Source organism: Vitis riparia, chromosome 13, assembly GCF_004353265.1.
Source record: "Vitis riparia cultivar Riparia Gloire de Montpellier isolate 1030 chromosome 13, EGFV_Vit.rip_1.0, whole genome shotgun sequence".
Taxonomy (NCBI): Eukaryota; Viridiplantae; Streptophyta; class Magnoliopsida; order Vitales; family Vitaceae; genus Vitis; species Vitis riparia.
The window spans coordinates 27,638,708-27,653,900 of record NC_048443.1 but is presented as its reverse complement, the minus strand read 5'-3'; the positions used below and the strand labels follow the sequence as shown (position 1 = coordinate 27,653,900).

General features: G+C 33.4%; 2 protein-coding genes across 2 annotated transcripts; both read left to right on the top strand.

Moving 5' to 3' along the window:
- The first annotated feature begins 3,381 nt into the window (after positions 1-3,381).
- Positions 3,382-6,706, top strand: LOC117928495 (rhodanese-like domain-containing protein 7). The gene is made up of 5 exons (XM_034848372.1): positions 3,382-3,756; positions 4,865-5,116; positions 5,227-5,325; positions 5,534-5,827; positions 6,118-6,706. Exons 1-5 carry the CDS (start codon positions 3,382-3,384, stop codon positions 6,493-6,495), a joined length of 1,398 nt encoding a protein of 465 aa, XP_034704263.1. The 3' UTR covers positions 6,496-6,706.
- A 5,168-nt stretch (positions 6,707-11,874) lies between these two features.
- Positions 11,875-15,100, top strand: LOC117928810 (transcription elongation factor TFIIS-like). Its single transcript, XM_034848833.1, has 3 exons — positions 11,875-12,148; positions 12,304-12,483; positions 13,989-15,100. The coding sequence occupies exons 2-3, from the start codon at positions 12,325-12,327 to the stop codon at positions 14,811-14,813; spliced, it is 984 nt and encodes a 327-aa protein (XP_034704724.1). The 5' UTR covers positions 11,875-12,148; positions 12,304-12,324; the 3' UTR covers positions 14,814-15,100.
- Positions 15,101-15,193: the final 93 nt, after the last annotated feature.

Here is a 15,193-nt window from a genome sequence, read left to right as displayed (position 1 = left end):
AAAAACATATGAATTATCATTAACAAGGCAGAATAACGGTTTTCTAAAAATAAATTCCAAACAAATACCTAGAAAGGTTATCACATCAAAATAAAAATTAGATAATATTTTTAACATGTCTAGATTAATATTGAAAAGGTCAAATTAATTAAGCATATCCCAATTAATACTAAATTAAACCAAATTAGGTTACTAAGTTACTTCACAAAAAAATCAACAAGTGATCATAATTTAAGACTCTACAAAATAAATCTAAAAAAAATATCTAAAGGTTAAATTTTATCATGAAAAAATTTGGGCAACCTGTCCTCTATGTCAAGATTACAACCTAAAAGGCTAGCTTAATTAGTTATGCTTCAATTAGTACCAAATTTCATAAAAAGCACAATCCACCCAGAACAAAATAAATTTCCATAGTACGCAATAATTAATTTATTTAATTAACTTAATGATGCCCTAAAGTCCTAAAAAAAAATTCACATAACTCATTTGGTATACCTTTTTTTTTTATGAAAAATAATCACTGGGAAAAATCACATGCATAACATATTTAAACTTAAATTAACATCTCTTAGCTCTAGAGGAATACTTGTGTAGTAAGTACAAGAAGAAAAAAATCATATCTCTCATTGTATGAATCATTTCTTAATATTTTATGTATCAAAAATCAAATCTAGCTAGGAAGTCTAGATTAAGGAAAAAATATCCAAAGAAATTAAAGAGGTGTTTAATAATTTAATTTTGTAAAACAAGTGTGTGTCTAAAATAGAGTGAAAACTGAACTTTCTGAAAGATTGATTTATATCTTTTAATTCATTTTTTATTCAAACAAAATTCTAAAGTCTAATTCAAGAAGTCTACAATACCATGGAATAATTAGAAAATTTTTAAAAAGTTTCTAAATGGTCAAATTCCAATTTACAAATTCAAAAGTACAATGAACTATCAACAGTGTCAATAAAAAACCAATTTTTAGAAAATTTCATGTGTAGGGATTCTTCAAATTGATCATAAAAATAATTTCAATCATGTATCAAACAATGTTTAACACCAATCATTCACACACTAATCATCAATAATTTTCAATCAAACTTTAATATATGATCATCAACATGCTATCTCCAAAAATTCCTCAAACTCCATCAACTGTAAACATCAATGAATTTTAAGCATTCAACCTCAAATTACTTTCACCAAATTCTCAAGATACAATATCAAATAATTACCAAAATTCATGAACATTCACAATATATAAACATCAATGATTCTCAAACATTCAACATCAAGTGATCATAAAAAATCCAACACTCCATGTGGCCTATACATCTACACCAAACCTAGTCTAATACATCAAAAATCATGAAAATGAGAAGAAGTTGGAGAAAAAAAAGATATAGAAAATAAAATCAAGCTAGGAAATTAAATAATCTTACCTTAAGGTGTTTCCAAATCCGATTTTTGTCTTGATGTTCTTCAACTTGATGATGGTCTCTCTAGTTCTCCATAGCTCTTTCTCAAGTTTTTCATAGTCCTTGTTTCTCTCTAAGTTCTCTCAAAATTCTCTTTCTTTATAGCTTAATTTTTCTCTTCTTTTTCTTATCTTACCCCTTTTTTCTTTTCCAAGCCACTACTAACCAACACCACTTTACCCCCCTTTTAGAGAATTCCTAACTTACTCTCCAAGTTTTCCCTATCCTACACTACTTCATCCTCCTTCTAGAGAATTCCTAACTTACTCTCCAAGCTCTCTTTATCTATACTACTTCACTAATCTATACATAACTCTCTCTAACCTTCATTCAACCTACTAACCTAATTCTAACTAATACTCTCTAATTAAACTAACACCTAGGAGGTGCTTGTTTTTTTGGCTAAACAAAAAAAGCCAAAATATTTGTTTTTTTCTGTTAAGGTAAAAATAACATGTTAATATTAACCAATATAATTAAAGTAAACTTGTTATCAATAAGTTTAGTTTAGTTATGTTGATTGATATTAACATATTACTTTTAACTAAATAGAAAAAACCAAATATTTTGGCTTGTTCTATTCAACCAAATATTTTGGTTTGTTCTATTCAGCCAAAAAACAAACATCACCTTAATCTTATTCTAACTAAAACTTTCTAGACTCATCTAAGCTCTTAACCAAAGCTTCCTAACTTATTCTAAGACTCACTAGGGTAAACCAACCTCACTAAACTAATCTCACTTTCTAAATTGAACCAAACTCAAGAAACTAATCTAAACTACTTCTAAATTAAACTAAATTCAAACCAAATTAAATTAAACTCAAATAACACTTTTAAACTAAACTAAACTAAACTTAAAGAACACTTATAATCTACTTCTAAACTAAACTAAACTCAAAGAACACTTATAAACTACTTCTAAACTAAACTAAACTCGAAGAAGGCTTCTAAACTACTTTTAAACTAAACCTAGGGCCACTAAAATCATGATCAGGATTCACCTAATCCCTCCAAGACATATTTTCAAAAGAGATCCAAAAATAGTGAAAATGTGAGAAATAGTGACCACCAATGGAGATGTAGTAAAGACTTAGAAAAGCACGTGCCAAGGGGACAAAATGAAGAGTCTACAATCAACAACAAGCCAACATTTTGAGATTTTTGAAGGTTTGATTGCACTTTGACTGAGCTAGCCTGCATTAACTAGACCAAAATATTGAGAAAATTGTCAAAAATTCAATAAAAATATGATATCATCGAAAAATCAACCAAATTTATGATAAATTATTGAAATATCGATACATCGATATTTTTATGTCATATGTTGAGCTGAAGATGACCGACACATGATATATCGATGAAATTTTGCGATATTTTTATCATTGCTATAAGGTATAATAATATAACATGGTTATATGACTTATGATAGACTTTGATAACTTATTTCTTCCCGTAACATTTCAAGGTTCTATTTATTCTATTTCCGTACCTTAGTCCCATTTGCTTATAATTGATACATCTCCAATAACTTAGCTTTTTCTATATATATTATAATAAAAATACAATAAATTTTTTCACTAAACAAAATGAAGAACTTTAACTATTAATTTTCGTATTTTAGATGTCATATCATAAAAATCTTTTAAATTTTTAATAAAGTTTTAATGGATAATATATTTTGACAATATAATTTGTAGGATGGACTATTACATCGATTTGGTATGTACTAAAAAATATGATTTATTAGATCATATTATTTGGATTATTAGGTGTTATTATTTTGTATGGATCCACTTTTTGTATCCTAATATAATGATTTTGGATCTTACCTTAAACTTTGAACGGTGGGGATGAAAAGTTGGACTCCTAAATTATAAGATGTTCCACGATTTAATTTTGAGGGTTGAACAATGCTATCATCGCCTGTGCTGAGGTGCATAGCGGCTTCGGTGAGGATGCTCTTCTCTTGTTCCTCACACCTCAGCCCTAACCCTAACCCCAGCCTCCACCGCACCATGAAAGCCGCCACCGAAGCTTCCAGAACTCCACACCTCTCCCTCTTTTCCAACCCCATGGTCCCCAATTCCAATTCCAGTTCCCAGGCTTTTCCCCAGAGCATCACTCTCTCTAAATGCTTCTCTGTGACCCTTTCTCCCGTTGTAGTTTCAGAAGATTCAGAGGTCCAGTCAAGGGACTCCCTCGTGGTGGTCTCCTTCTATAAGTTCGCCGATTTTCCCGACCACGCGGATTTGCGAAAGCCTTTGAAGGCCCTCTGTGAGGAACTGGTAATTCTCTCAGTTTTCAACTTCACAAAAAAATGCTATATTTATTTGTTCTGAAATTTTTGTTCATTAGGGTATTGTTCCATGTACACATTAGTGTACAGGAATCTGGATTGAATCACACCAGAAAATGATAAAGATAGAATCATTGATTGAGTTATTTTGCTGTGTGGAAGCAATTTTCCTTTTAATTTTAAAATAAGTTCCTGTAATTTGTGGAATTTTGAGATTTGTTCGAATTGTTTTTTCATGGTAGATTTTGTGAATACTGTTATTGATTGAAAAAAAATGTAGATGAATCGAACCAGAAAATGATTAAAATAAAAACGTGGAGTTGGGTTCATTTTTGCTGTCTGCTAGCAAAGTCTCTTCCTAAGTGACTTCCATGGGATGTTGAATTTCCAGAATCTGGTTTTGGGTTGATAGTTTTCTTAAGGCCCGAGAGAAAGATGCAAAATTGAGAGAAGTGAGAACAGTTTTTTTCTATTACATTCCCTACGAAATAGAAACTCATCCTAATAGAAAGTAGAACCCTATTAAAAATAAAACTCCTCCTGATAAAAACTACTAATCCTAAGGATTCTTTATTCCCTATACTAAACAGAAACTAAATAGAATTAGAAACTAATTAAAATAGGAATTAGGGATCTAATAGAAATCAACTCAGAAAAGAATTATTCTAGCTGTAACAAGTTTGTGTGAATTGGTCTCAATAGAGAGGGATGAGGCATAAGTTAGTAGTATGCATTTAAGAGAAGCTAGTTGCTTCCCATTTTTTGGATCAATTTCAAGAGCAGAAATATTTTTGATTTAAGATATAAACGTGGTGGATGTATTGAAACTCTCGAAGGTTTGCATTTTGGGCCTTGATTAGAGACGAGTGTTCAAAATGGTGTGTGCTTATAGGGTGCTATGATCAGAAGAGGGTGCCATCCTTTTGAACTAATGACACAACAATAAAACCAGTTTGATGTTATGTAGTAGAGTGCCATGGCTTTGATTTGAGCAGAATAACTCAAGTTTCCATAATGACTCATCATTCGTCTTTCACTCATTCTTCTGGCCTTTGGCGTCCAAGTTGACAGTACCTCACCGAGCTGATCCTGTTCAGCGTGTTTCAGGTGGTATTATTCTTGCACCAGAAGGAATCAACGGCAGCATATGTGGGACCAGGGAATCAGTGGAAAGAGTTCTTGAATTCATTCAAACTGATGACCGCCTAAAAGGGCTAAGGCAGATTGAGTCACCTGTGAGTCCCGAGGAAGAAGCAATCCATCATGGACACAGTAACAGTTCTCCTCTTGCAGCAGGGGAAGATGCACCCTTCCGGTGGGATCATGTCAGGGTCAAGTTGAAGAAAGAGGTAGCTATTTGGATTAAAGATTCTCTGTTCCTTATTAACCCTGTGCAGTACCTCATATCATACTTTCTACAATGTAGTTTTTATCTTTGGTTTGTTTATACTTTAACCAGATTGTTTCTCTTGGAATGCCTACTGTGTCACCTACCAAAAGAGTTGGGAAGTATGTAAGCCCAAGGGATTGGAATGCATTGATTAGTGATCCAGATGTGGTAAGTAAATATTCTTTGATTTGCTGAAATTCAGTTCAATATCTTAGACCAGCTCTATTAGGAACCTTTTTCCCTTTAGATCCATTTTAACTCCTGTTGGGTGGGTACAAACCTAGAGTTTGATCCTTAACCTTTGCTATTATTTCATGGTTCATTGCCCTCCCCCCCACCACCCCACATAAATTGTTTTGACTTTTTACATATTCAGGTGGTGATTGATGTGCGCAATGACTATGAAACTAGAATTGGGAGGTTTAAAGGGGCAGTTGATCCATATACCACAGCATTCCGGGAATTCCCATCTTGGGTGGAGGATCAGTTCCAACTTGCTGAACCAGATGGCCAGCATTCTCAGGTGGAGGCAAATGATTCAAATGGAAGCCCTAAGAAACAAGCAGAGGTTCAAGGAGAGAAAATGCCACCACGGGTTGCCATGTACTGCACAGGTGGGATACGGTGTGAGAAAGCTTCAAGTTTTCTCCTTAGCAAAGGTTTCAAAGAGGTAAATTCCCCATCTGGGCCCTAGTTTCTGCCAGACATCCTAATGAACATAGTGTGTTACTGTTTGGATCCATGGAAAGGTTTTGGCATATCCATCTTCAGTTGAGCCAAAAGTACTTGCTAAAATGCATTCATTCTAGCGAGCCATCAAAATTTCAATTTTGGGGCATCTCCACAGATTTATCATCAAACTAACAATATCATATCATGGCATTTAACCAATTTGTGAATCTTTTCTGGATTAGTTGATTTCTAACTTTCTGCAGCCTCTTAACTTTAAATCTTCATCAGGTTTATCATTTGGAAGGTGGGATTCTGAAATACCTAGAGGAAGTTCCAGAGACCGAAAGCCTTTGGGAGGGCGAGTGCTTTGTGTTCGACAAGCGGGTCTCTGTCGACCATGGCTTAGCTCAGGGAACTTTCAAGCTTTGCTATGGGTGCAAGAAACCAGTGAGCGATGCCGACATGGAAGCCCCCGAGTGGGAGTATGGAGTCTCTTGTCCATACTGTTACTCATCAAAATCTAATGAAGAGAAAGAGAGGGCCAGAGCTCGACAAAGGCAATTTGAGACATGGGGCATCATCGGCGGTCCAGACAAGGGCCGCAGGCCAACGGTAAAGAAGGATGACAGTGAGAGGTGTGAGAACCAGCTCTCAAATTCAGTTTAGCTAATCTGCAAGATGAGTTGAGGGAGATGATAGTATAGGAAAGATAAAACTCAATGCCAATGTATTTTTCCTAGTTTTCTTGATTCTCTCTCAAAGGCCTTCTTGTCTGATTTGAGATTCTAGACATTTTGTAAAAGGTATGACATTGGATCCAAAATCATAATTCTCAGACAGGGGAAATGAGAGCTAGAATATATATAGATTTTAAATATTTTTAAAAATAATTTTTATTAGTAATATATTTACATAATTATTTACTAAAGTAGTCCTTAAAAATAAAAATAAATTAAATTAAATTAAATTAAAACATGTCAGCACTAAATATTCCATTTTTAAAACTTAATTTTCAAAAAATTGTTTTTATCAATTAAGACATTTTTTTTAAAATTAAGAAAACAAATCATTTTTGTGGGAGTAAACGTCACATTAAAGAATTGGTTTCAATTTTGACAACATAGAATAAGAAAACGACCACAATAGTTCATTAATTAATTCTAAGATTTGGTACAAGGTAGAGATAGCACGTGGAGGATCCATTGTAAACAACCGTAGACCTTCACATTGACCAATAAAAACAAAGGACGGTGATCACTTGGGATTAGTATTTATTATTTATGTCTCCAAGGCTCGATTCCTTGGACATCAAAATCCAAGCCCGAAGCTCAAAAAAGTCTAACTAGGGTTTCGAATTCGATCAAAAAAATGCCAAGCGGATCCGCCATGTTCAAGTTCCTCAAGCCTTCCGTCCGTCCCCAACCCGTGGACATCCAGGCCGCTGCCGCATGGGGTGTCGCCGGAGTCACCACCGCCCTCTATCTCGTCCAGGTATCTCTATCATTTCTCATAAAAGACTTCTTGTTTGATCATGCTTGTTATCTTTTGAATATTTAGGATTTATCTGTGGTTTTGGATCTCAGTTTCAGATTTTTTTTTTTGTTTAGTTTCATCGAATTGTGTTTTTTTTTTCTACACATTGGAGGGCTTCGTTTGGATTTTTGAAAAGTATTGTTCGCTATCTTTCCTCCTTTCTCCGAGATCCAGATGGTGCCTCCTTATATCAAGGGATTTTTAATCAATTTTTGAATGTGATAGACCCAAAATCTAGAAAAAAAGTAAAATAAAATCAAAACTTCCAGATGGAACCCAAACGATGCCTTTTAGAACTTTTTGAATAGGATTTTATTGAGATTCCAAATTTGAGTGCGACATACATTTTTTTTCAATCATTCGTGCTGTGGGTATTTGTGTATTTTGGTATTTGTATTGCTAGAGTCGAAACAGCAGAGATGACTTTCACCTGCCAATATGGATATGTATTGTTAGTGTTTGTTCTGTTATTCTTTGTTTTATGCCCTGCAACGCCATGGCATCATGGTTCAAAGTCATGGTATAAGTTTCTGGGGGCAGCTTGAGAGGTGCATCGATCTCAGTATCTCTGATCAGCATTGGTCGTTGGCACTGGCACACATAATATAGCAGTTGCTCAAAAAATTCTAGAAAATAATTAAAATTTTTATAAACATAATTACGGTTAGATGGACTCTACAAAATTGATAAATAAATATCTATCACATTTGACCTAATCTAAGTAGGTCCTTTAAGTGCAATGGTCTCAGTTGCTGGCTCATCAGGTTCTGAGATGCATTGGTTTTAGTATCTCGGATTGGTATGGGGTGATTACCCATAATATACTGTTAAAAACCTCAAAAAAAATTCTAAAAACAAAGGAAAATTTTAGAAAAATAATCATAATTGGATGGACTTAACAAAATTGATAAATAAACGTAGCATGGTTCAAAGTCATGGTATAAGTAGTTGATTCAGTAGGTACTGAGGTGCATCAGTCTCGGTATTTTGGATTGATATTTGGTGATATAGATAATATATTAATTAAAAAACCTAAAAAAATCTAAAAGATAATGAAAAATTTTAGAAAAATAATTACAATTAGATGGACTCACCAAAATTAACATAATATCTTGAAAATTAACAAAATTAACAAAATTAGATGGAGTCACCAAGATTACCCATAATATCTTGAAAATTTCTTGTTCCTACTCATGCATTAAGGTATATCTTGATTGATGAGAGGAATCTTTGAGAAATGTATAGCTTATTTGTTTTTTTCTTCCATTTTTGTTGGGTCTATGTTGTGGTCTTGTGACTCCGAGTTGTCTTGCGTGTTGCTCAAGTCAAGCGAATCACATAGGAGTTAAAATCGAGTTATTATTAAACCCCACAATACTGACTTGTGTACTGAACTTGACGATACATTCAGGTCTCAGCCAATGATTTAAACCATGCATAACATTAACTTTTCTTTCTCTTTCCATTGTAGACATCTGCACAACGATGTTTTTCAACTCTTCATTTGCGATATTTACAGTATCGGAATCTGGATCCATCTCAGTGATGAGTCTTTTTTGGCATTACTTTCATTGATCATAAACGGTTTCTTTGTGCTAAGACTTTCTTCATCTATATATCAGCATTTTTTTTTTGATAAGTGGCATGTATTAATTTATATCATTTTGATGTTTTGTCCAGAAGTCCTTGAATGTGACCTAGAAATCTCTGGCAAGCTGGCAGTTGGTCATTTTGTGTACATTGATTTATAATGCAAATAAAGGTTCTTACTTTGAGATTGGAAAATTCAAATTTGGGAAATAGACGAAATTTAATGTATAAATCCTTTAAGCTTATGTTCTGATATGCTCAATATAACTTGGGATAGTTTAAGAGGTGGGATATCATATTCTATCTCATATTTGATTCTGAATGAATACATTTTTTTTTTTTTTCATATCCCTTATATATAAGATTTAATAATCCTATGAGGAGTGATGAGATATAGATATCTCATGAATCATAAATTATATTTGCTTATCTATTTTCTTCTTTTTTTTTTCTTTTCATCTTAGTCACTTTGGAAAACAAAAAAAAAAAAAATCTAATTAAAAAAATATTTTTTTTTTAGAAATGTAATATTATTTATTTATAAAATTTTGTATTAATAAAGAGATAAAAATTAGCTCTTCAAAAACAAATTATGGAGGGATTTTCAAATAATACTAAATATGAGAAAGATTTCATATATATATATACACACACACACACAACAGGAAACAATTCAATTTTTATTTGAAAAATAACTTAATATTAGGATGAAATGTGTTTTCCATTCCAATTATTCCTTTGACAAATCGAACAGTAGCATGATATTGGATGTAATAACCAAGAATATCATAGCTTGAGTGAGTGTTATGTTGCTTCTCATAGTTAAGATAATGCATCAGGTTCAGCACTCTGGCACAAGCAACACATGTTATTTTATAGACAAGCAAATAGAACCATTTTCAAGGTAGTGATTGTGCAGATGGGATTCAGTTATAAATTTTTTTCCCCATGAACATTGGTAGTTGAAGAATCGAGCAGGGCCTTCAAGGTTTCAATATTGTTCCCATCATGATGAATTGTGTATTTGTTATTTCTCAAGTTCAGTTTCTGAACTGATATGTTAATGTTATGCTTGTTGCTTTTTGGACACTTAAGAGGATACCTGCCCTTTCAATTGATATCGAAAATACATTGTTGAATGCGATTGAAACGGAAAATCCAGTACTTTTCACCTTGTTAAAATTATTTATTGAACTTGTTTGCTCATGTGATATTATTTTACATATTTTGTTGTTCACCAAAGTGGAATGGCTAACACTCTGTTTTTAAAAATAATTGACAGCCATTTGACTGGTTGAAGAAGACCTTTTTGGAGAAGCCAGACCCTGAAGAGAAGTGAATAGGGATATATGCTGGTAATACTTTCTGATATCATCCATTGGGTTGCTGATGGTAAAACTGTAAACAGAGTTAGAGTCAAATAATGCAGTTTTCCATGATTCTTGTTAGTTTCATGTTGAGGCCTTTTTGGCATTAAGTCCTGGGATTAAACTCAGATTCATATGTCTCTGATTGTTCTCTGAATTGAATTCTATTGAGGTTTTTTTTCACCCCTTTATTTGAGTTGCACATCTCTCTCATGGCTTCCTTCTTTTTAGTGATCATACAAAGAATGAAGTGGTAATCGCCTAATCGGTAATCCCCCCTGCATTTATCATTTCTCTTTCGACATTCATATGACTCGCAACAAAAATCAACTCGAATGCTTAGACTAAGCAGTGGTAGAAACATAGTAACATTTGAAGATCCTCAGCCTGCCAGAGCTGCTGTGCATGATCCTAAAGTTATTACACATGTCTGGCAGATATACATTATATACTGAAGTTGTGTTTGGTACGTGGTATGTGGGAATTGATGTGGAAATAAGATTAAATTGGGGTGAACCGTAATCCATGTAGAAGGGAGAACTCTAAGTGGCAATCAATTTATTCATTAATACATTAATGAATAAATGAATGAAAATAGAATTGATATACCATTTTCTCTCTATTTCAAAGTTTCAAACATGCCCTCATATTTGTATCTTTACATAATGATTTGGGTTTTACCGTATTCGATACCTTAGGTGGTGTTTATTTTTTTACTTAATTTTAAATAAAATTTTAATATTTAATAGTGTTAAATATTAGGTTGTTTGTTTTTGTAGTATTTTATTTTTATTAAGTATTAAAAAGTAAAGAAAAACCTATGTTATTTTTTCTATTTAGAAAATGTTACATATTTTGGATTTTTTTATTTAGTAAAAAGTTTATAATAAATTATGAAAAAATAGAAAAACAAACAACCTGAAAATAAATTGTTTTCAGCAAAAAATAAAAAAAACAAACATTACCTTAGTGTTTTCCTTAATTATATGAAATTAATAAAGGTTTCCTTAATTATATGAAGTTAATAAAGGTTTGCCAAATCAGAATCTAACATTGCAATGTCCTTCTATTTTTATCACAATTTTTACCCCTTTAGGTTGATGTTTCCTAATCATCATTTTTGACATGAAAGTGGTGGCATGGTTAATACTAACCTATCAACATACATGTGGTGGCGCAACATCCTTTGTCCAATCCATTATGGTTTTTGACATCTAAATAATGATCATTAGTTTGGACGGTTGAGATTAAATTTAAAATATTAACATCTAATTATAAAGCTACTCATAAAGACCCATTAAAAAAAAATTAAAGGTAAGAAATTCTATTTTTTAATTTTTCTATCTTAAAATTAAATTTATTTATATTTATATGACATTTTCTCAAACTCCAAATGATCTAGAAGGTTCTAATAACACCCCTCAATCTGTTATATATTGAAACAATTATCTCCGTCTAAAAGCAAAAATAGAAAATTCCAAACGGTTGTAAAAAATAAATAATACATAAGTAAATAAAAAATGGTGGGAAGAGTGGAGGTCAAAATGGGCCCAGCCCATTCGAGACATTCATGGGCTTGATTCAAACAACCAGTTCCGATTTCCCAGCTTCGGAGTCCAGTCCAAAAGCCAAGCCATCTTCCAACACGTGGCATAGCTACAGCCCGTCCATCTCACACTTCTCTCGACTTCCATTTCAGTACCTGACACCGAACAAAACAGAAACTCCTGCGTTCCCTCTCACAGAATCACATAAGGGTTTTTCTTCTCCACACCAACCCCAGCCCTAACTGTCGAGCTTCTCTCATTGTTTCCCATCAACATCAACAGGTTTTATATCTACACTTTTTTTTTTGTTTTTTTAAAAAAAACTTTGTGTTTGTCTTTTATTTTATTTTCTTTCTCTTTAATCTGTCTGTATTATAATTCTGGATTTTGTTTTTTTGTTTTGGTTGGCGCTTATCATATATTTGTGTGTTTTGAAGCGAAAGTTTTTGTGGCGAGTGATGGAGAAAGAGCTCCTTGAGTTGTTCGAAGCCACGAAAAAAGCGGCGGACGCTGCTGCCGTTAACAGCGGAGCTCCGTCTGAAGAGGAACGATGCCTTGACGCTTTGAAGCAACTCAAGGATTTTCCGGTCACCTACCAGGTTCTCGTTTCCACTCAGGTACTCTCTCTTTCTTGACAGTTTTTTTGTTTGATTTTCGTAGTATTGAAATGGGAATTTCATTTTTAGAAAATGTGCTCGTTTTTATTTATTTATTTATTTTTATCTCATTCTCTGTTTGGTTGCTGAGAAATTGATGAAAAAGAAAAGAAATGAAAGTTTTCATCATTCGGAAACAGGGGAAAAAGGAAAGAAATATTTGATTAGAAGGAATGAGATAATATCCATATTTGGAAAAGCAAATTTGATGTGAAAATTGTAGTCATTTTGACATTTTTATCCTGAATATTTTTTTTACCGAAATCGTTGAAGGGTATTTTTGGCTCAAAAGAAGATATTTTTCATCTTTCTAGAAGATGGAGGTCATTTCCAAGTATGCATTTGTCTTGTCTCTTTTAATCAAATAACCCAAAAAGTAAGATTCGCCCCATTAATATAATACTCGAAATTCTGTTTTTCTTGATATCTTCTTTTAGAAACCAAACAGAGGGTCATTGATATCCTGGTTTGTTTATTTTTTCCTATTTTTATTTATATTTATTATTATTGTTAATTTTTCCTATTGATCGAATTTTTATTATTGTTATTATTATTATTATTATGGATAGAATGTGTAATGTGTTGCTTGTGTTGTTTGTTGATTATTATCATCGATGGAATGTGTGATGTGTTGTTTGTTACAACAATACCAGATGCATACTAAAATGAAAGTTTCTAATGCTTTAGGACGCCGAAAACTTTTCACTCCAATTGAATATTGGGTATTATTATTATCAACCGAATGTGTAATGTGTTGTTTGTGTTTGGTAGTCACAACAATACTGGGTGCATCCTAAAATGAAAGTTTCTAATACTTTAGGACATCAAAAACTTTTCCACTCTAATTGAATATTGGAAAGTACTAGGTAAAGGAAACCGATAGTAAGGAATTTGAGATTCTCTTGTCTTGTTTGCGGAAACTACGAAGAAAAATAAAATATGATGAAATTTATTTAGAAACTTGTATATTTTCAAAACTTTCACTCTCTATACACTAGGGGAATAAAATTGGGAAAAGAGGAGAAAAAAATTTATTAACCTCAAACACTTTTTTTGGGTCCTGTTTATTTTTTTCCTCACACCTCTCCCAATCCAAAGAATGGAGCTTGTTCCCAGTTGCAATTTTGTTGTTAATGAAAGTTTTTATATCATACTGGGTTTCTTTAAATCTATCATTTTTCACTGAGATGTGGGTGGACGTCCTTTGTAGTTTCGTATTTGTATTTATACACCAATGTTGTGTGGGGTGGTGGTGGTGGTGGTGGTTTCAGTCTCTCTGTCTCTATATATAGTGCCTAGTCTGTATGGTCATGTTGCAAATAATGCCTTTCAGAAGCTTCTTGATTTATATTATACTATAAATGAACTAAAATGGGATGAGTTTGATATGTTTTCTTCCAACTTTGTGTTGGAATTTCTGTTCTTTGCTCTAAATATTTATCCTTGAGTAAACATTTATATTTCAGGTTGGGAAGCGACTTCGGACCCTCACAAAACATCCTACGAAGAAGATTCAGGCTTTGGCTTCTGACCTAATTGATATATGGAAGAACATAGTTATTGAGGAAACGACTAAAAATAAGAAAAATGGAGATTTGGAGGATAAAGAATCTCCAAAACCTGTTACTGCAAATCCAGAGAATGTCAAGGCAACTCCCCTTCTAAAGGTTTCAAAAGCTGAAAATATCAAGGTTGAGAAGCAAACGTCTGGTGTGAAGAAGCCATCGCATAATATTGTTGGTCCCCCAAAGCTGACTTCTATAAGCAAATGTAACGATGCTTTGCGGGACAAAGTCCGGGAACTGCTTTCTGAGGCTTTATCCAAAGTTGTTGGTGAAGCTGATGAAGATATTATGGATGCAGTGAATGCATGTGACCCCATCCGAGTTGCTGTTTCAGTGGAGTCTGTAATGTTTGAAAAATGGGGTCGATCCAGTGGAGCCCACAAGTTAAAATATAGATCTCTAATGTTTAATATTAAGGACGCAAAGAACCCAGATCTCCGGAGAAAAGTACTTCTTGGACAAGTGATGCCTGAGAGACTTCTTGAAATGGGCCCAGAAGAAATGGCAAGCGATCGACGACAGCGTGAGAACCAACAAATCAAAGAGAAGGCTTTATTTGACTGTGAGCTCGGAGCTGCTCCAAAGGCCACAACTGATCAATTCAAGTGTGGTCGATGTGGGCAACGCAAGACTACTTACTACCAGTTGCAAACTCGGAGTGCTGATGAACCTATGACCACCTTTGTGACGTGCGTAAACTGCAATAACCATTGGAAGTTCTGTTAACATCTCTTAGGAGGAGCTACCGGCCATCTGTAACTGATTGACATCGATTCATGAGCTACAGTGCTGCCTGTGTTATTATGGTGCAGCGCTAGTGCAGATAGTATCCTGACTTCCCAAATGACAAGCATCTCTATTCCTTATTGTTGTAGGCTGGTTAGGATTAATTTGTTCCCTTAATCACTTTCACATATTTGCTTCTTTCATTTTATTGTTGTAGAATGGTTAGAGGATTAATTTGTTTCAAGAAATAACTTCTTTCATTGGCTTCAAGATATCTATTTCTTTAATTGTTCGCCTCATCTTTGCTTAACCAGCTATACTACCTGGACTTGGCCATGGTTAGTGATGATTATGGAGTCTTCCAACTTGAAAGAAAGGTA